Consider the following 22,255-nt stretch of genomic DNA (forward strand, 5'->3'; position numbering starts at 1 on the left):
GTTTAGTATTGGTTTTATTTAATATTATTTTTTAAGATTCAGCTGTACCAATTTCATAGATTAATAAAATATAAATGCCTGATCTCCAATTGCTAAATCTTTAATGCGTAACTGTAAAGAGGTATTTATTCAACATCTGTAAATACTTAAAAAAAAAGTTTTTGACATTGCAAAAGATATTTTCATTCACTTCACCCATTCATTTAAAATGTTTATTTTACATTATGAATGTTTTCATGTTTTATACAGTTTTCCCCCATTGCGTAAATGTAGCAATGGTGCAGTGGTTTATGGGTAATAATTAAGCTATTTTTGTCTCTTGTTTGTAAAAAAATATGTTATGGTCTCTTTTGTAGTAATGCATTTTGTAGTTATGCATTCTCTTTTGTAGTAACTCATCTGTGCCTATTAAAGTGATAGTATTTAGGGGGTTTATTTTCCTCCATCGTTGTTGTATTGTTTACTTGTGGGCTTTTTTAGCATAGCATTGCCAAGATTAGGTATTTTCATCAGGTCAGTCTGCTTTAAGAAAACAACACTATTGTGTTAATATTCTCACAACTTGCTCTTTCACTTCTGTGTCAGGGTGATGCAGCAAAGATGCCAGTCTCTGAGTGAATGGGGAAGAGTCCCTGCAGAGTGTGAAGAAAATTGAGTCTTCACTGTATTCCTCAATCATGGTGCCTTCTTCATTGTTCATGTTCTTTTTCAAGTTTGCTGCAAATGCCAGGGCTCGAACCAGAATATCTCTGTTTATACAGTTGTCAAAAAGTAACACCAATGATGGCACCTAGGATATTGAAGAAATATTCCACACTTAATCAACAGCAATAAGTATATATAACTAAAACAAACTTCAGAAAATGGAAAAAAAATGTGCATCTAAACCAGAAATGGTAGGGAATCCCAGAACTTCATATGCTGGGAACTCCTGTCAGAAACTTGCACAGTATGCACATTTTCTCTCGAGAAAAGACTGCCCAGTGTATCAACAGGCTAATAAATACTTTGTATTTTCAATCTCCAAAATGTGTCTGTCTGGAAAATTTCCATTTGGAAGGGAGGGTCTGCTTTCCTTCTCAGCCACGTTGATTTTGCCCTGAATGTTTTTGTTAGCATATACGATAAATGAAAAAAATGATGCAGTTAACAGAGAACTGAATATTTAACTACCCTAACCTTGTTTGAATAATGAAAAGATAGCATTATCTAGACTAGCTCTGTCCATGGCAGATAGCTCAAAAGTAAAAGCCATTGCACATTTTAAATAAGTTAGTTTGGGGTGGGGGACAAGGATGCAGCACCATTCCAGGCCCTGACTCTATTTTGGTGGGAGGAAATGAAACTGAAAGAAATCTGCATGCCAAGGCCAGCACAGCAAATGTCACACAAATTTCTCCATGAAGAAATAAGTATATGCACAGGGAAAGTTCAATTAGAGCACTTAGAGGCAACAGTTTTATGGCTGCATTTGAATAAAGGGGTGGGGATTGCAGTAGAATTTTGTTGGGTTTAGTCCAGTACATTGGCTATAGAAACAGCAGTTGAGAAGGATCACTTACATACTGGTTCTATTTGATGGTTTTCAACCTATTTACTGACCATGTGTCTGGAAATGAAATTTTGGGCTCCTTTTACATGATACAAACTGAAGTTCATGGTATTACCCCTTTGGTGGAAAGGGAAGGTTAGAACAGGCTTCTGCAAGTTATCATTGATTATTTGGAATGGTACACAGGAAGTACAGCCAAGGGTCTCAGAGTGTACAGGCCCCGTGCCTCTCCCTCTATAAATACAGTATCTGTAATACACTGCTCTCTGGAATAAAGCCAGCCTGTGAAAGAATGTGCACTTAGCTACTTATTTTAACCAACCAGTGTCTAGAATTTATTCTGGAATTGCATATGTATTTCCAATGCATTCAAATTCTTGTAGTGCATGCAATACCTAAACTGCTACACAAATATGTATATCCTGAAAAGAAAATGAAGCAGCAAGAACCTTACCTGAGGTCTGAGAAGATGTCTTGTCATGGCTGGGTTTGCAGATAAGTTCACAAGTACTTTCAAAACTTGAATCTGAAGTGAGGAATGTACAAGTTCATTAAAAACTCCAAAACAGTAAGTACAGCTGTAATGGGCATCAATAATGTCAAAAGCTGACTTGGGGAGGAAAAGGTAGAATGGGTTAACTAACATCTTGAGTATTTTAATATAGGGAAAATCAGGATATAGACATTTTAGAAGCAAATTCAGATTGTCTTAAACATGAAAATAATGCAAAACCCATAAACAAATCCCAGTAGGCCAAATGCAGAATATTTTTAAAATATGAAGAAGATGGTTAAGTACTACATTTAAAATGATCCAAAGAATATACAAATACACCTTTGTGCTTGTCTTTAAACACTAGGAAAAGGCCATATTACTTCTTGTGCTAAAGTACAATAGGTCTGTTATGTTTAATGGAAATGTGTGTTTTGGAAAACTGGTTGTGATCTGAAACAGCAACCCTGTACACTGATGGTACCACAACATCTTAATAAAAGCGGAGTGTGGTCCCTAACTGAAGCTCGTTTTAGTAATGCAATAATTCACAAATAAGCACAATTTCCAGTTGCATTCACTAAGGTTGCCAGATGTGTCATAAGCATAAGGGAACAAAAGTCCATAACCTAGGATCACTGCTTGGCATGTTTCCCTACAGAGATTTATGTGTCAGTGAAGCCTTTCCCATGCAGGTTCTCCTTGCTCTTGGATGCAATAGCAATGTTTAGAGCAGAAGAGAATTCTGGAGTTGCTATGGCAAAGGCACAGGGCAATCACAGTGCACCCTGCACTGCTTTGGTAGAGTTGTAGTCTGACGGTTACACTGCCATGATCCTGTTCCCTTTCCCCTTTATGAGTTTATAGTGTGAAAGTAATACAGATCTGTATTTTAGTGCATAAAATCTGTGTCGTTAATAAATACTTGGGTTTTCTTGGCACAATCTAAACCATTTCACAAAAACAGTAAAAAACAAGGTAAGTAAAGCAGCCTCATAAATGGCTTGTAAAAATAACACTACCCAGTACCTGTGTCCTTTCAGTTCCTTCTGAAAGCAAATGAAGGAAGCATGGAATTGACTTTATCATCTTTTGGTGGTAGTCATTGGTAACAGACATATTTGTCAACAGCCTGAGTCCAGCTAGCTGCACATCAGAGTTCAGGGGAGCTGACTCAACAGTCCTACAAATTTGTGTAATAAATACCTGGGGAAAGTGGGGAGGAAATAAAGAGAGAACAGTTTTAGATAAAAGCATATCTTCTGTCACAAATAGTACCAATGGTCTAGCTACAGTAACAAATGCTTCCTGAACACTGCTGGCTGAATGGTGAAGGTTCTTGGAAACAAGTAACTTTTTGTTTTGAATATTTCAAACATTCTAGTGCCATGACAGAAGCAGACCATACAGCATTGTGCTCACTAATCTTCCTGAAACGTAACTTGCTCTGTAAACTTAAATTGTTTTGACTCCATCTCATAAGAGACACAGCTGTGTTAAGGAGTTGTTTTAAAAATCACAAGTAACTAACATCTTAAATATTGAGAACAAGCTAAGAACAAGCTTTGAAATGAAATCCTTTCTCCCAACCATATGGCCCATTTACTGGAGCACACTGTAGGAACAGGGATGACAACTGACATTAACTATTATTTTTACCAATTTCTCTTCTGGATGACAGTATACTATGAATCTTGGAGTCCTAACTGAGAAAAAAAGTAATTTACTCTTACCAAAGGAGTTATTTTCTAGTTATACACCTAGACAAATATTGGCAAGCACTACTTAATAAAAATTGCCTATTGCTAAAGATGCTGCAAACTACCACCTACGGTCATGCTACCTCTTTATCAGGCTATTGAAACAAATTAGTAAAAGTCTTCAAATCTGCCTCAGCTCACCACTTGGACACTTCTTGATGTACTGATTAATCAGACAGATTTCTTTTTTCTTGATGTTTAGTCCTTTCATATCCATAGCATGTACTGTATTTACCAGTGGAACTTGTTATTTATACACACTCTTATTTTAAGATGGAAGTATCACCTGAAAAATTGGTCACATACAAACCCAGGGGCTCAATTACTCTTTTCTTCTCCCTGACCTAAGGAATCCTGGCAAGTTCAATCTTCAATCCATTCTGTTAAACAGCCACTGGTAATGTTCTAGGCACTTTTGGAAATCACCTTACCTCACATAATTTTGCCATAATCTTAGCAGCACAGTCTCTGATTAACAGTATTTTGTGAAAGCTGAACACAAACTGCATAGGTTCCTGTCTTTTATTTTAAATAAATAAAATGTTAGGGAAGTAATGCATTCCTATCATCCAGATAGAAATCATCCAGATCAATCATCCAGATCTGCTGACTTGTATGTCTATCATCAAAGCATTTTGGCATCCTGGCTTGTATTTAACAAATATGCTGAAGGACCTGTACTATCTCTTTGCCCCGGTTACTTTGGCTTTTCCCATTAAGAATCTTACCTGTATCTCTTCCTGATTTTTAATATTCATACTCAAATTACTAAGTGCATTTAGTGCTTTTTCTTTAACTTTGGGAACGCAGTTGGAGAGCATGCCTCCAATAACAGAAAGACCATCCAAATTTCGGATTATATCCTGAAATATAGAAGATATTTAATAGGATTTTTTAAAAAATCAATTTAAATGCTGAAGCATTCCCTCAAAGTCTCCATATTGACAAAAATGAGGTATATGAATAAAGAATTCCAGAACTGATTGCTCTATTTAAAGACAGTGCTAGAAGATACTGCTTTATTGCTTCTACTGAAACCAAGAAGGCTCCTGCATAGGAACAAAAAGTATTAGTTGCTGTTATTTGACAATGACACATCACCTTTGCTTTTAAAATCTGGTCTGCAAAGCATGCTTAAAGCATTTAAATTATAAAGAATAAAAGGAAATTACTGGATCATGAGTTGATGGAAGAACTGAGCCAGATTGCAGTACCTAAAAGTCCTGCTTGAACAGGACAGAATTTCAGGATGAAGCTTCATATTATTTATTATAGTACAAGTTTTGAAACTTTTTCCATTACATTTGTTTTTATTACTGTTTTAATCTTTCTCACTTAGACTGTAACTGTCTTTTAAAAAAATAGCTATTAAAAATTTAAATGGACCAATGGGCTTTGGTCATTCCAGTTGCATTCTGTTCTATTAGATTTATACTAAGCAGTTTTGAGAAGCCAGAATAGATGGCTGTCATGAGTAGCAAAAAGGGTGGGACCTTGGAGGTTAAAAAAAAGGCATAAAAATCAGCATCCAGCTCAAAGGTCTTCTACATTCTACGTCCAAATGATCTGGAGATACCTCAATAGCTGTAAAATTGCTAATGTGCAAACAGCACACAACTTTGTGAGGGATAAAAAAATATAGTTTATCTCACTAAATTTTAGACTGAACCAGGAAGTATTTAACCTAGTATTCAACCCTTTCATTAACATTACGAAATTGTAAGCAACAAAAGATACAGGACCTTTGAAGTACAGGACTCTGTACAGATTTCAAGTGGTCCAAACATGATTTGATAAATTCTGTGAAGCTGGTGATTATATTATTTGGGCCAGCAGAAACTAAGGCAAGACATGAAATGGATTTTAGAGCCCAAACTATCTTAGCTTTCAGTCCAGTGTCACTCTTTTAGCAAAACAGCAGCTCTCCTCTGACAGACTGGCTGGCATTGGACATTGTTGTTTTCTACAAAACAATACTCACTTGATTTACAGAGAAGGCAGCACTGTTGCTGAGAGTGATTAAAGCTTTCTCTTGAATTAATGGATCATCTGTGGCCTGGAGTAAAAGAATAAGTTTCTGTAGAGCATCCACATCCATGGTAGGGTTTGACACTGGAGGACTGCTGTCTGTTAATGTTAAGAAGTTAAAGACTTGATACGAAGTTTGATACATTTCACTTAGTTGCTATTTAATGTTTGCAAAGCTGAAATTCAGCTCTCAGTTGTAGGACATACTGTTCTAACAACCATTGTGCCTAGCCATAATGTCATGGTAAAAAGACTGTGTTTTATGACACTAAGATTTCCATCCTCTTCCTGAGTCCTCTAATTACCTCTTTTGAAAGTGGACAATAAAAGGAACACACAATTAGAGGTTGAGGTGTGTTACTTCCTGGTTAACCAACAGCAAATTTTCTCTGCAAAATTATTAGGAATATTTACGAAACATGGTTTGAGGGGTTTGGGGAATTTTTTTGTGTCCCTGAAATGAAATGTAGAAATCTGTCTGGGCATGGTAGGGAACAGAACTTCCAGACTACTACTTCCAGAAATTATAGTAATGACACTTTGCTAGTGTGCTTTGACAAAATAACAGCCACAATGTTAGGAACACTGCTGATCATGGATGGCATCACTCAAAACAACAGAAGGCTGCTCCTGAGTCAGGATGATGTTACAGAGTACCTGGCCTTTATAAAAGGGCAACAAATACCACCAAAGGCCATTTTCAGCCAGCTTGGAGGCAGAACTACTTAGCCAGCTGAAGAGCCGTGAGACCTGATCTGTGACTGCTGGTCTAGTCATAGTTTACTCGAGATGACTTCTGAGAAGCTACCAAGGCTTTAAATTCCACAGTTTTACTTGCAACATCTGACCATGCAAATACCGCAGTACTCCAAAAAAAAAAAAGTTAATTACGATGATCCAAGAGTTCAATTCAAAAACAAAATCGTTTTTCATCCTCATCTAAACTCAGTTTAGCTTTGAATTATAGGGGGAACACAAATAACTGCAATAACATAAGTAAACACTTATCGGATGTACGCTTTGGGGGACTATTAAAAAAAACTGGTCTTTGACTGTGGCACCGCCTCTCGCAGGGCGCAGAGCCGCCTCCGGGCCCCGAGCAGCGCTGCAGGGCCGCGGGCTGGGAAACCCCCGGGCCCCGCGGAGCTTCCCCCGGCCCCGCTGCGCTCCGGAGGGGCGAGGCCCGCCCTGTCCTGTCCCTCACCTGCCCTGCCCTGTCCCTCACCTGCCGGCGGGCCCCGCCCGGTCGCTGCTCGCCGCTCCCGCCGCCCGCCCGCCGCCCGCCGCCACAGGCAGTAGCAGGCGCCGGTCCCGAGCAGCAGGGCCGCCGCCGCCGCCGCCGCCCTCACCGCCGCGCCCCGCGGCTCCCACATCGCCCCGGCCGCGGCTGCGTCGCCCGCGGAAGCCACCGCCCCATCCGGCACGGCTCGGCCGCGGCTCTGCCCTTTCCTTGGGCACCGGGCGCGGGGGCTACGCCACAGGTGCGGCAGGGATGCCGAGCACAAAGCTCCGTGTGCGGGGCGCGGAAGAGCCCCCGCCGCAGCGTGACGAGGATACGATACAGTTTCTGTTTTACAGGAAGGAATGACCCGCGCTCCCGAGCCGGCCCGGTGCCGCAGCGCGTTCCTAGCAGGCTTCCCGCTCGGGGAGGCGGCCCCTGGCGGGAAGGGCGGAGCTGCGCCATGGCAGCCCCTGGCGGGCGCACACCCTCCCCGAAGCGGGGGAGCGCCGTGTGCCCGGCCCTGGCCCTCCGCCCCGCCGCTGGGTGTCCCACAAAGTGCCCGGTTACACCTGAAGCCGGGAGCCACCCGCCGCCCTCCCTCACGAAGGGTGCCCCTCGCCCCTCAGCAGAGCCCTGGCCCCGGCTCGTTGTGTCCCTCGGCGGGGGCCGGGGCATCTCATAGCGCTCCCACTGCTCTCTGCTCGCCTGGGGCATGATGTTGTTCCGCTCGTTCTGCTTCAAACGATTTATGAAAACTTTTAAGAACAGAAACAAGATGGAACGGAGCAATTCTGCTTTATAATCTGTTAAAATGAGGATGGAGATGAAGACGAGCCCGGTGAACTGCGCTGGCGTTTCCCCTGATACGTTTAACTACTTTCAGTGTTAATTGCAGAAGAACCTCTAGATTCCAGCCGTGTAATTCCTTCCTCATGAGTGCAGTGAGTGCAATCCGTATTTTCTAATGGCCTGTCAGTCGTAAAAATAACACTGGATCACGCTTCAGGTACTGGTGGATTAGGTATTCTTGTTAGCACGGAAGTAAATAAATAGACTTCCATAAAATGTCAGAGTAAAACTGGCACAGCATGAAGGACTGGGGGGGAAACAGGGTTGATAGGTTCACCCTCAGAATTTTTAAGGTGATTCTCCGTGTTTCTATATTTCATCCCTGTTTGTCGTGTTCACCTCTGCTTGTAACCAAAATCACAGCATCTGTTTTTCAGTTTCCTTTAAACAAAAAGAAGGCACAATGCACAAATACAAATTTAAGAGATATCCTGATATGTTCAAGCTGCCAAAAGAGACCCCATTTGCAATCAGCTATTACAGCCAGGATTTCCATGGAAATACTAATAAAGAAATCTTGAGCCGTTTACAATAATTACAAAGCAGTGCTGCCATGTAGACTGAGTACTTCTCCTGGGACCCTGTCTCTAGATCATTCTTTGCCTTCTAAGCACGGATGAACAAAATACAAGATGTATCAGCATGAGGTGTATTTCTTGATTCAGCACTTAAAAACCAGCTCATATCTACATTTCCAACCCAAAGTTATAGCATTATAGCTATAACAGCATTATAGCAGCAGTGGCATTAATTTAATGAACTAAAAATGAAAGCATTAAGGATAAGATTAAAGGAAGACTCTTTTTAAAAGACCTGTTAATTACGCTATGTAAGATATTTTTTTCCTTATTTTTCTTGTTTCTTAGAGGTTGTTCCTCGCTGATATCTGGCCATATTTCTTATTTAATTTTGTTATTTTTAAATTTCTTTATGAAGTTACAGTATGCTTGGTGTGAAGATAAATTAGATTATACTTATCCTTTTATTAAGGAACATCAAAGCTAAGATGAGACCTTTGAACATTGGTACACATAGTCTCAAAGTTAAGGATATAGAGTTCTAAAATAGCCATTTGCCTGAGTCTTTTTATGATGAGGTTGTGGTTTGGACATGGTCCAAACAAGCTGAAGTCCAAATCTTGTCCAAATAATTTAGGACTCTCTGCTGGATCTGAGAATTTCCTTCCTGTCTGATTTATGTCTGTTCTCATCCAGGTTTACTTTTAAAATGAAAGTATTAGTTAAAAGCCAGGCAAACTTGACAGCTTCACTGTAGTCAGTAGCTATGTTAAAATTCTAACAATGTTATAATTAAATATAGATGAAGACCTGGCCTAAGATTTTTCTGCCCTGGGACCCAAATTCATTTTGCCAAGAAGGGTAAATAGCTAAAGTGATATTATGAAGAATGTGTGGAAACATTGGTGATGGACTCCTTCAGATTGCTGAGAGAGACTTGTAGAAATGTAATAGAAATAGCCAGACTTTTACAGACTTAATTTCTTGGCATAAGTGACACAAATGTTTCCAGTCTTACACCGAGTCCAAACATTACTGAAGAGTACTTGAATGAGGGTTGCAAGACCAGGTGTTACAACACCTTCCTTACTTAATTAATATTCTCAAATGTTAAACAGAGGCACTGCATTTCAGTGTATCACTGGCTAGATTGGATTTCTTGTTTTGGAGAATTTTCAGAACAACAGAGGAGAAGAAGTCTGTTTCTTTGACAAAGGGGGATGAAAAGGCAAACAGTACTCGAAATAAAATATGGCAGTCACATACTGGTTTATCCAGCAGAGGGAGCAGCTTACCAGTGATGGGAATGGCTTTGGGAATCTGCCGGTAGGAAAATTTGTGATAAAAACAATTTAGCTGTTTATTATTTAAAATATTGCATGACATGAATTATAATGGTAAGAGTGATGCATTTATGTATTTTTAACAAAGTCAGCCGTCAGCTACACCTTGCAAATTACATTTCTGTCAAGAGGATTGAAAAGATGCTAAGGTTGGAATTGTGTTGGCTAGTGTTGTAAATATTCAGATATGTAAACAGAAGACAGTGGCCTTTAATTTTATCTTCACCTTTTCTTATTGGTCTTGGCTTAGATTAATGGAAATACTGAACAGTTTGTGATGGAAGGAACCTTCAAAAAGCATTTAGCGCGACCACCCTGCCATGAGTAGGGACACCTTTCTTTCACTTGATCTCAGAATACTGTCCAGCCTGACTTTGAACACTTCCAATAATGGGGCATCCCAAAAACTTCTGTTCAACTGCCTTCAGGGATCCCTTCCAATTTGCATTATGGTCTGGTTCTGTTCCTACACGGTGTGCTGATTAGAGCATGGAAGTCCTGTCGAGCTGTCCCCTCGTGCCTGCCTTGCTCTCTGCTCTGCAGGGCGAGGGGCAGCTGGACAGGGTGCCTTTTTTACCTCTATGTCGTGTGTGGCTTTTGCTCTTAGTCCACAGCAAAGGTTTGATTTAGAGCCTTCCTCTTCTTCTTTGTCCTCCCCCCATGCTTCCTGAAAAGGATTCAAGCACAAGCTCCACATTAATTTATTAACAGCAAGAGGCTACGTCTTGAAAGGAAGGTAGTATTGCATGCCATGTTTTGACACTTTTACCAGGCACAAGAAATTTTTGTTTATAATTTCCAATAAATATTCACTCAAACAATTGCAATTTGCCCGTATACTTTAATATACTTTGAATGTTCTTGCTGTATGTGATCTCAAAGTCCAAAAGTAAATGATCCATGTCTTTTAGCTGAAGATAGCTAAAGGACAAATGAGAAAAAATGGTTCATTGGTTATTGTGCATTGTTACTAAAAGATAATGTAAAATTGTATAAAACAATCCTGAAAAGGAAATATTTTTTAGCTGCATTTTGTTTTCAGTATTGGTTTTTGCCCAGCTTTCCATTCAATGTACTTTTTACCTCCAAGTACTAAACTTGTTTTAGATTCTGTTTCTTATAAGTAAATAAAATTATCCAATCTTATATATATTCTTTTATTTTAATACATGTTAAAAGCAATTAATTTCTTAGTAGGAATTGCTAAAGGAATGCAATTTATTTTACTATCCTAAACTCAGTATTTAGAAGTCTTACAATGGAATTATGCTGATACATGCAATATTACTTTTAAAAATTGAATGAAAGGGGACTGATAAAACGAAATGTCTCTATTTTGCAGTACTTTAAAAGATTGGTAAAGTGGTAAACTTTGATTCTGGTAAAATAAACTGTTGTTTGTTTCAGCAGTTTCATAACTAGATGCTACTTTGCTATAAATACAAGGAATTAATTTGCAGTTTCTTTTTGCAGGTGCTGCTTTGTGGTGCATTTATTTCTCACCCAGAAGATACACCTCCATTTTTTAGAAGAAAAGCTCAGAGAAATAATGGCAAAGGGATTAGATACTTTCTTATGGTACATACTCAATTATTGTCCGTGTGTGTGTGTGCTATGTAGTTTATAATACAGCATCTGCTATGTAGACTGCAATTTAAATTATAATATTGCTTTTTGCAAATACTGATGGCATATGATATTGCAAAAGCAGTAAGACAATATCTCTAAAAACGTAGAATATATTTTATTTTTATATCTGTGGATTTGGGGGTGTTGGGGTTTTTAGTTGTTTGTGGTTTTTTTTGTCTACAGAATATTTAATGAATATGGCCTCCACTTAATGCTTCTCTTTGTTTAGTTGATATATGAAGCTTTTAGTTTTGTGGTAATCAAAACTGAGGTGATGTTAGTTGTTTTAACTTCGTTGCTGTCCACAGTACATTTATCTATATGAACCAGGAATGTGGCCTTCAAGCACTGCATCATTAAGTGAGGTATTTTGCATTTTTTCTGTTCTCTGTGTGTTCTTCCACCCTTTTAAATGAAGACAGCACAGCACGAGATAAAAAAATATAAGGATTTAGTTTTGTTTATACTGGAATCTTAGAAAATAATGTGATACTTCTGGCTTTAATATTCTCTGCAATTTTCTGGTTTAAGTTTTCAATGGGATGTGAATAATAAATCCTTAATCTTTGGATCTACTCACTCAACAATTGAGTCAGTAAATTGGCATGTGGTGTGACGGGATTTTTCTCTTGATTATCTCTGTATAACTGTACTCAATTTTGTCTTCTGTTAGTACATCTGTCCTGAGCTCACAGCATTTACATTTCAGCTGTTTCCTCTTTTGCTAACTATTCAATTAGTATTCAGATCAGTCCAAAAGTGGAATGCTTGGTTTATACAGTACATATACACAAATACAAACTTGTTGCAGTCAAATCCTCTCATAGATTTTCTTAGGAGTAAGAACAATACATCAGATAAACCCCAGTATTTTCTGAGTCCCATTGCTTTTTGTACTTTCGAAGGATCATAGTTTATTTTACACTAATATTTTTAGCCCACAGTCTTACACAGTTTTGGTTCTGTAGAAATTCAGACAGGTTTATTAAAATAGCAGTTAGAATCATGTGACTAATGGCTGACATAACAATGGGTCATGAAAGAGTTTTTGCAAAGAATAACTAAAATATTCACTATGTTAGATACCTGAATACAACTGATCAATAAAAGAGTGGATATGAGGGATGAAAGCCTGAATTTCAGTTATTGAGCTTTTTTTTTGAGGACACAAACTAGTTCTGGTTTGTGTGCTAATTAAACTTTTTCTTTAACTTCTTTGTATAAAAACAGTAGTGTCATTTGGTAGTGAAGTACTTCTAGCTATACACAGAAAATTATACTTGAATGTTCATCACATCAAATTAGGTCCTTTAATTTGCAACAATCAACATAGAAAAGATGTATTTTTTTGTGTGACTCAAAATATTTCTAAAACAGCACTACTTTGTGTACTGTCATAAATTATTTTCTAGATGACTAAAGAATTGTGTGCAAAAGAATGGGACTTTTATGGTAGAAACTTAATGAAGCTTTATTTTGGGCAATTATATGTATTTTATGCATTCTTCAGGAACGTAATAGGAGAAATCTTTTACCAAAGCAGTATTTATGTTGTTCCTTTGCGTGAGGAGCGAGTTTTTGTTTTAACACAACAACAATAAAGAGAGTTGCAAACTTAGATTTGGTATTAGTTTTCTCTAATGTTACTCCATTTTAAAACTCCTCAGTTCTGACTTTACTCCTGTTCCAAACCTGACATTTCTGTACTTTAATCAGCTCTATTTGTGAGAAGTGTGGTGGTATACCCAGAAATAAAAGGACAATTTCCATTTATGTCTGAAAATAAACAATCTGTGTTCTATTATGCTCTTTCTTTGGTTTTCTGTGTTTGGGATTAGGAAGATCATACTTTATGTAATACAAATTTTCCTGTAAAAATGGGGATAATACTTAGATATGTTTTAAAATATGATAATCATAATAAATAAACATGTCCACTGGTTTCTTTATTATGTATATAAAATTTGATGACCTCCATTTAGAATTACATAAGGTGGGCTATTTTATTTTGAAAAACATACAGTATGTATTGTATAGGAGGTCCAACTATGCTAGGAGCACTGGTGTAAATCCTTACTAAGAACCACAGAATGACAGAATTGGCAGGGAGGTGAATGTTTTCAAGTTGTGCTGTGGTTAACCTTGGTAGAGATTTGTCCAGGGTGTTTTTAGTCATTTTAAATATCACAGGTGTTGGAGACACACCAATCTTAGCAGGCAGTATATTCCAGTACTTCATAATTCTTTCTGCTACAAATATTTTCCTAATACAGTAGCCATTCTTGAACCCACCACCATTTTTTTTTTAAATCTTCTTATCCTATATAATAGGGACATGGAAAAGTATTCATTTTTCCTTCAGTGCAGCCTTTCTAAGTTGTCTCAGCTAAGAGTTTTGTTAATTATCACAGACCATGGAATGGAACAGAACATGTTCCATTTATAATTTCTCCCAAGTATATGATTTTTTTTTTAAATATGAAACAAGGGAGGTTTTGGCAAATGAATGTAGCCATGGAAATTCATTCATCAAGTCTGATACAGAGAAATAGTGTATTTTAATATATCAGCAATATATGACTCATTTGAAATACATTTTTGTTCTGAATCTAATTATTTCTTATTGCTTAGCCTGGAAGGAAAATGGGACTTTTACCAAAGGTTAAAATTGGTAAGATAAAAATTTACTTTGCATTCTGTTACATTGAGGTTTTTTGTATTGCCGTGGAAATATGAATAGCACTTAAGTAAATGCATGTATCTAGCACTTTTAAATTATTTTTTATAAACACTCAAATGTCCTCCCATAAATACAGAGCTGTACTTTAGTGAAGTACAGATGACAGTAGCAAGACTTTATGGTGGTGGAAGCAAGCAAATTTTCATTGCTCGATCCTTCAGAAAATTAAAAACAAGTAGAAATTTTATTAAAATGAGTGGATTAATTGCTACTGAAAAATATCAATATGTAATTTATTTAAATTATAAGTAATAAACTTCTGTTCATAAGTTTATATTGTTGAGCTTGACTGCTTTGAATTCTGCAGCAAATTGCAGGGTTTTGTGGATTTTACTTCAGGTCAGAAACTGTATTAAATTACTCATTTTGTTTTACAGTTCAGAGAATGGATAAAATATAATTTGCTGAAAAGGAATGAGAAAAATCCAGTGGAAGGCTCTAGGATGGGCATTATAATGTCCAATTATTAAAAATTATTTTATAGAAGTGGAACATGTGGGTGCAGACTGACAAGGAAAGAAAAAGACATGTGAGTAGGTAGCTGGTCTGCATTAAGCCAAAAAAGACATAATATATAATTGAAAGTTATGCTGTATAAATTACATGTTCTTGGTCCAACAAGACCTAGCTGTCTTTTTGCAGGATGCCATCCACTGGTTAGGCTGTGACAACTTGATGCCATGAGTGCCTGGAGAGGCAGGTCCCTGTGTTCTTTGCTAGGACAGATGGTGCTGGTGCTCTTCTCTCAAGACTGAGCAGTGATGCTGGCTGGGAGGTGTTAGGGAAATGAAGTGTATGTCAGAGCTACAGGGTGGAAAGAGTTGGCATGCTTTTCTGGGAGGTGAAGAGTGCAGTAATAAGGTTAAAACAGGAGGGAGGGATCACAGACTTGGAGTCTTAGCTTTGACAGATGGAATGAATGATGAGAGGTGAGGATGGAGTGAAAATCAAACTAAGAAAGTCAGAAGACAAACTGGTATTTTAAAATACTTCACATTTAGTCTGACTAGATTGGGCTGGCTAAAGATGTCCTGTTTCTGCAATGTATCACGGCATTCTCAGGGAATAATAATCTCAAATTCTGTCCATTCTTATTAACAGTTGCACTGGTTGGTTTTACTTTCATAATTAGGTTAGAATATATATAACTGAGTAATTTTTAAATTGTGCATATTGTGTACACCTTTGTAAACATTTTGGGTCAACTAAGTCACCTAAAAACACATTTTTGGTATAATTCAGCATTCCCTGGGATGTGTGCTGAGAGCTAGGGCTGTGGAACTTTGGGACAAGCTACAAAATAATGGCTTTATTTATGTGTAAAGTGCAGTGGAAACAAAAAATATTACAGAAAAGCAGGAAGCCTACTGAAATACTTCCATTTTGTATTTAAAAGGTTGCAGCTCCCTTGATTCAGAGAGAATTGCAAATCTGTGTGGTTGTCACCTGGTTTCTTTTTCTTGAACTGTCAGTGTTTTAGTCGGTGTGGGAAATACTGAAAGAGCTTTTCTGTTTAGAAGACAGAGCAGAGGTTTGCTCTAGTTGAGTGCCTGACCTCATTTGCTGCAGAAAGTCAGAGGTCTTTGTCTCCTTTCTCCCTGTGTGATTCCTCATGTTCTCTTTTTGGTGGATCCAGAATGTAGATACAGTCTCCTTCAACAGGAGATCCTTACTGGGTGTGGTCTCCTCCAGGCCAAATATGTTTTTGCTCTGAGCATTCATAGACTGTGGAAAATAAAGCATGCCTGGACTTTTCAAAGTTCTGGAACTTATGATTAGTGGCCTTTATTGTCTCTGGCACTGTACATGATGTCTGACAATGGATCATTTCAAAATCACAGGGTATTTAGTAAATATAATTATTAGCACACTATCATTTATTGCAGATTTCTGTTCTGCTCCTGTGCCAAAAAAAAATTATATGAGTTTTTTACTTGTGGCTGGACAAGATCTGTCCTCAGGGCCAGCTGGAAACTATTTGCTTTGTAAATTAGAGTTTCCTAAAAAAGGTCAGTGGTACCACATACCCTGATGTTGAATTATTAACAGAAAATGATTGCTGTGTTTTAAATGTGGCTGCTGTGGTCTTGATACTGAGTTTTAAACTACGTGGAGTTTTGAAGTTAAGGAAATGATCCACATGCCTAAGTCAAACAGACTTTTGGTTAGAGAAGCCCATGATGGATCCAACTATATTTATCATGGATGCAGGTCTTTGAAGAGATGCACAGGAAGAATTTGCTATCGAAAAGAGGCTACACATTTCTTTACCTTAAAAAATCTTTGTAAACCCCAACTGCATTCTGAACCAGATAAATATCTTTAAAGTGAGCGTGGCTTAGCAAGCTCCAAAAATTCTGTGATCAAAACGTAAATCCAGAAAATCTGGAAGAAGTTTACATGAAGTGAACAGAGACAGCTTGTTGAACAGCAGCATACTTGGAGGACCAGGCAAATTACCTGAATGTTTTACCTAAGCTAGTGGAAAAAAATGCTAGTGGAAAAAGACACATCAGTAATTTTCCTACTGATTTTTCCATTTTTAGCTAATGAAATTATATTCCATAGAAAGATATGTAGCTAATATGGAAATACCCTTCTATAAACCACAGTGGCATCTTTGCTGTGTTTTCACACTGATATATTACTATCTTACTTTAACTCACATATCTTAAATTCAAAGTTCTTTGGAAATGTGTAAGAAAAAATTCTCTTGAGTGACAGGATATGGTATAAAATTAGAATGTGTTTTTGTATTTTTGCTATCAGCAATTCCCACATCAAATACATATCATACATACATTCCCATATCATACATATGTTGCCATTAGTATATTATTGGGCAGTTATAAAAGTAATTACATTAGAAGCATAAAGCTTTTCTTATATAAAAGTTGCTTTAGGAGAAATGATGAGGAATGTTATTAACTGTGTTCCTTTCTTCATGCTTGGAATTGCAGATTTTGATTGTTTTGTATCAGATATTTCAGCAGGTGATGGTGTAATTCAGTACTGCAAATGGTTATGGATATGTGACATTTTAGTATGTAAACATGTAGAAAATACTGTGCAGAAGTGATGTCCATGTGTGTTATGTTTAGATCATTGAGGCTGCTGTTCTTTTTACTGGCCTAGCTTTAAAGTATCAGTAAATATTCCCTTTCTAGGAGCCCCCTGAGCCTTCTCCAAATGAACAGTCACAGGTCTCAGCCTTACTAATAGGGAATATGCTCCAATTCCTTAGCCATCTCTTTTTTGCCCATTGTTGGACTTTCTCCAATGTGTCTATGTCTCTCATGTACTGGGAAGCCCAGAACTGGACACAGTACTTCAGGTGTGGCCTCACCAGTGCTGAAGGCAAAAATCACCTCTCTGGATCTCTTAGCACCACTCCTAATGCAGCCCAGGTTACCACCCATCTTCTTTGTGGCAAGGGCACATCACAGGCTCAGGTTCAGCCTGGTGTTTAGCAGGACCTCCAAGTCCTTTTCTGACAGCCTGTTTTCAAGCTGGGCTTCTTCCAACGTGTTCTGGTGCCTTGAGCAGTCCCTCCCCAGATGCCAGATTTTGCACTTCTTCAACTATATGGGGTTCCTGTCAGCCCCTTTCTCCAGCCTGTCAAGGTCCCTCTGGATGGCAGCATGACCCTCTGGTCCATCAGACACTGCTCCCAGTTCATCTGCACACTTGCTGAAGTACACTCTGTCTCATTGTCCAGGTCATTAGTGGAGATGTTAAACAGGACTAGCCCCAATACTGACTCCTGGGCTATACTGTTAGTTACTGGTCTCCAACAAGAGGCTCTCTGACAAAAAAAAAAAACACAAAACAAAATAAACAAAAACCAGACCAAAAAACAGCAGCAACAAATGAAGTAAAAAAACCCCCAAAACCTAACCGTGGTCCTAGATATTAATGTGGTGTTCACAAATAATCTGTACTTGATTCTATTGCCAAATCAAAGTCCTTCTAGATACAAAAAAGCATCTTAGCTCTTCCTGATTCTAGGCATGTAAGTACATGTAACTGAGGGTTTGGAGGTTAATTCCCTTTGTGACAGCATTTTCAATAGTTCTAGGTCAGTAATATTTTTCTTAATGTGGTTGTATGCTCTACTAAGCAGAGAAGTGGCCTTTATGATCAATGTGAGAGGATTAGTCCTAGTGTGAAAGTGTACTTGTTTCATTAGGAATCACCTGGATCCCAACTGTTACTCATCTATTTTATCATAAGGAGTCTGAAAACATCTTGGAAGTGTTTTCATGAGAAAAAAACCTCCTCTGCTACAACTAGGCAAGATCCTGAAGAATGTTTTTTATTCCTGGCACAGTATTTCTGAAGCAGGAGAATGTTACTGATTGACTCTTTTCTAGCCTACACTTTAATTAAATTCAAATACATAAAAATAAAAGGATTTTTTTTATTTTCAAAATTTAAAAAGTGTTTTTTTTATGGTTTGAGGCTGTAATGCATTTATTATTTATTCAGATAATGCGTGATTGAAATGTTGATGCAGCCTCTAGCAATTTGAGTGATTTATTTGTTGAAATGACTGTGTAATTATGGGTGAGAACAATTTGGTCTCTAGATTGGTGATGAAAAAGAACAATTGGCTAAGAATAAAAGGTATTTTGGTCATGGTTTTGGCTTCTGTATCACAGAATGAAATAACAGTCTCAATGATACCAGCATGCAAATTGTTTAGTGACAGAATTTAATCCAGTATCATAATGAATTTTGGGAGCTAATAAAGAATGCAAGGCAAAATAAACCATACACAGCCACATCACCTCCTTTATAGGTGTTGTACTTAAAAACATTAAATATTTCTGTGATTTTTTCCTTATGTATTTAGGTACAAAACTAAAATCATCACGTTTCTTCTGTTTAGAGCTAAAAAAATAAAGAACAGTTGTGATAGAATTACATCTTGTATACAAACAGCCTTTTCTGTCACGTTATTTAACTGGTTCATATCTAGTGTTGATTATATCTAATTGAGTATCAGTATGTTGTTTGCCATCCATTTTCATTTATCTCACATATCAAAGACACTGAATTCAATTATTGTCTCTGCAAACCTTGTATTTTCCACTTTTGTTGATAATTAAGACTTTCTGTAGGCTCAAAAGCAAACATTAGGTCTGTTTACATCTCCTGAGTGCTACTTTAAACTAGTTGTGATGAATCATCATATATAGGAGTCTACAGGGGTTTTTAGAAAACATTGATTTATAAAGCTGTTTCTTCTAGCTTTGAAGATACACAATAGTTCTTTTTAAGCATGAAACATATTTAAATCAATATGCTATTGGTATTTAGATTAACTACATATGTTTTTATGTTGAAACTCACTGGCTATATTTATCATATAGCCTACTTGTGCCATTCTTTTGAAGCTCCAGTTTAATGTTGCTGCAAAACTGTCTTCTTTTAAAGACTGCAAATCATATTGAGATTCTTTTCCTTTGACATTTTTTTATCTAACAAACTGAGTTGAACTGTCTGTTCAATTATAGGCTACAGATGTGGTGAACCTTTCCATTCGAACTTATCTGAGCTACAGTTCTGACCTCATCTTTCCAAATAAATCAAGATTACACAAATTTTGGCAACATGCTTTTATTGTTAATGTTAAAAAAGCAATTATGTTAACTGTGGGTTAGGTCTGTTTGTCTGACTAAACATGTTTGTGCGGTTTTCTTGAAAAGTTAATTATCTGCAATTCTAAAAAATTGGATTTGTGTACTCTAACTTTGGCCTGTGGTGCATTCATAAAATAGTAGTCTTTGTCTAATATCTGCATGTGAATATTAGTATGATTCCAGCTCCAACTGTCTTGCAAATCAGTGTCTTACTGTGCCAGAGAATATGAGTGTATGAGATGCATGGGTTATGGCTCAGCTGTTTGTGGTATTCCTCCACCTACTCGGTGATCTTGGAGAATCATTTGTCTTCCATGTGTGACTGGAAACTGCCTTTAAATGCTGCTATTAGTATTCATAGTGCAGGAGCTAAAATTTCCTCAGAAGCTTTTGAAGTGTTTTATTTCCAGTATTGACAGACGTATCCATTTTTTCCTGTATTCTGTCATGGAAAACATGGCACAAAATAATATTTTCTGTGTTTCATGTGGCTGTGTAGAGACAGTGGGGCACTGCCTCTGTAGAGCACTGTAGTTCATCCCTTAAGGCAGCACTCCTAGGACATGCACTGCATGTCAGGATAACAAGGCAATTATCTTCATGCAATTGTATAATGCAATTATTTCCTGGCTATAGACAGAGAAAGAAGGGGAATAAGAGAGAATTTACTGAAAGAGACTTAAAGAGCTTATAAAAGAAGAGGAAGGCCCATAATTTTCTTTTGGACATGGAAGCTCTCCTGGGACCTTAATGATTCAATAATACAGAAACAGAGAGGGGTCAACATTAAGTTGTATTTTGTGGCTGTGGTGTTTGATGGAGGTTGTACTTTACAGTACATTTTTGAGAAGCTCAGAGAAATAGCAATTAACCCTGTAATGCTGAAGTTTTTATCAATTGTTAATAATTTCCCTCATATGTATGTTTTTCAGGTATATTATTGTATTTTCTTGTGCTGCCCCTTTATGCACTACCTTCATAGCTCCTGTATGCTTTTTCTGTTCATACAGTCTTTTCTCAAAGAATTTGCTACTAGTCACTGTCAGGACATCATGTTAACCTATATTATCCTTTCCCCAACCTCCTACTTCTATTGTTGTGCTCTTACATTGTTTGTAGTTGCAATTACTGTAATTACTGCAATTATTGTTGTCTATTCTGCTACATCCTCAGTGGGGGTGTCTGCAAATGCCAACATACAAAAAATCCTGATGTATTTCAAGCTAGTTTTTCAAGTTTCCCCCAGGCACACACCCTTTTTTTTTTAATTATAGGAAGCTAAACCACCACTTGAATATTTCTGTCTATCTTGAAACAATTCTCTAGTATCATTGAAAAAAAATGAAATGTGCAATAACTTTAAGCAGTAAGGAATAAAATTATAATGCATCGTAATTAAAAGAATTTCCAGCTACTCCTTGAAAGCTTCAAAAATCATGTAAGGAAAAGAGTATCAAAGACAATTCCAGCACTCAAAACTTCAGACCATTTTTCATTGCTAGAAGTCTTTTCATTTGTTGATTACAGATGTCTAATCATCCCTGCTCTTAAGTACTGAATTTAATTTGATTTTATTGCACAAGTGTTTGTTTCATGGAACTTCTGTGCTGACAGTGATTTCACAAGGTCACATGGAAACCTTTATTTGGAGGATAGTTGTTGAACCATGTTCCTTGTTAGTATATCCCTCCCTCACTTACAGATTTCACTTAATAGCTGTGGCCAAACATCTTGTGCTGTCAGACACAGGCAGGATGTTCAGCTCCTTATCCCCCTTGAACCTTCAGCAGGTACAGCACTTTCTGGTGCCACTGTTTGAAGCACTGAATGATCACACTCTTCCCTTAACTCTGCCTTCTACTGAGGAATCATCCTGTTTATCACTGTGTGTCACAGGTTTCAGCCTTGGTCCTAAGAGGTGCATTCATGATCTGTTTGGGAATCCCCAGGGCCTTTGAACAAGAGCAACTAGGCCACTGTTTGTGGTCTTCAATCTTATCCCACTGCTTTTTCAACTGGTACTTTTTGCTGACCAGATAGATCAGAGACCTCTTACAAAGATTTTGTTTTATATTCTTCTACAGGATTGTCTTTTCTACCCAGACTTAGTCTACCTTAAGCTAGTATTTTTCCCAGCACTGACTCTTTGCAGAAATTAACAACATGGTCTATAAGTGCATTTTTTCCTACTCAGATTTTCACCATTGGCTGTGCTGCCAATAACAGATGTTCTGCTGTGGTTTCATTGCCTGTCCTTTTCAATCATACCCAGTGGTTCTGCATTGAAACAACTCTCCAGAATTTGTGAGGAGGAGGACAGCATCACTTAATATTTGCTACTATTTGTGGCAGACTTTTATTTTTAATACTTTTGGAGCTTTTAATTTTCCCGAATATGCCCTGTTCAGTGAATGTTACCGGCAAATGGTATTTTCCTTTCTGTTCCATCTTATCAGGATCAACCTTCAGTAGTAAA

General features: G+C 37.6%; 2 protein-coding genes across 2 annotated transcripts in view; one reads left to right on the top strand and one right to left on the bottom strand.

Moving 5' to 3' along the window:
* Positions 1-419: 419 nt before the first annotated feature.
* On the bottom strand, positions 420-7,206 carry ARMC10 (armadillo repeat containing 10). The gene is made up of 6 exons (XM_062490820.1): positions 7,059-7,206; positions 5,787-5,932; positions 4,534-4,668; positions 3,075-3,251; positions 2,007-2,078; positions 420-790 (listed from the first exon to the last, which is right to left on the bottom strand). Exons 1-6 carry the CDS (start codon positions 7,204-7,206, stop codon positions 539-541), a joined length of 930 nt encoding a protein of 309 aa, XP_062346804.1. The 3' UTR covers positions 420-538.
* A 2,467-nt stretch (positions 7,207-9,673) lies between these two features.
* FBXL13 (F-box and leucine rich repeat protein 13) overlaps positions 9,674-22,255 on the top strand; it is a 60,705-nt gene continuing 48,123 nt past the window's right edge. The window contains 8 exon segments of the mRNA XM_062491560.1: positions 9,674-9,748; positions 11,239-11,280; positions 11,282-11,368; positions 12,807-12,874; positions 14,517-14,578; positions 14,581-14,667; positions 17,095-17,282; positions 18,723-18,760. Of these exon segments, the coding sequence (XP_062347544.1) occupies positions 9,674-9,748; positions 11,239-11,280; positions 11,282-11,368; positions 12,807-12,874; positions 14,517-14,578; positions 14,581-14,667; positions 17,095-17,282; positions 18,723-18,760 (647 nt within the window).

This window comes from Cinclus cinclus, chromosome 4 (genome assembly GCF_963662255.1).
Source record: "Cinclus cinclus chromosome 4, bCinCin1.1, whole genome shotgun sequence".
NCBI classification, from domain to species: Eukaryota; Metazoa; Chordata; class Aves; order Passeriformes; family Cinclidae; genus Cinclus; species Cinclus cinclus.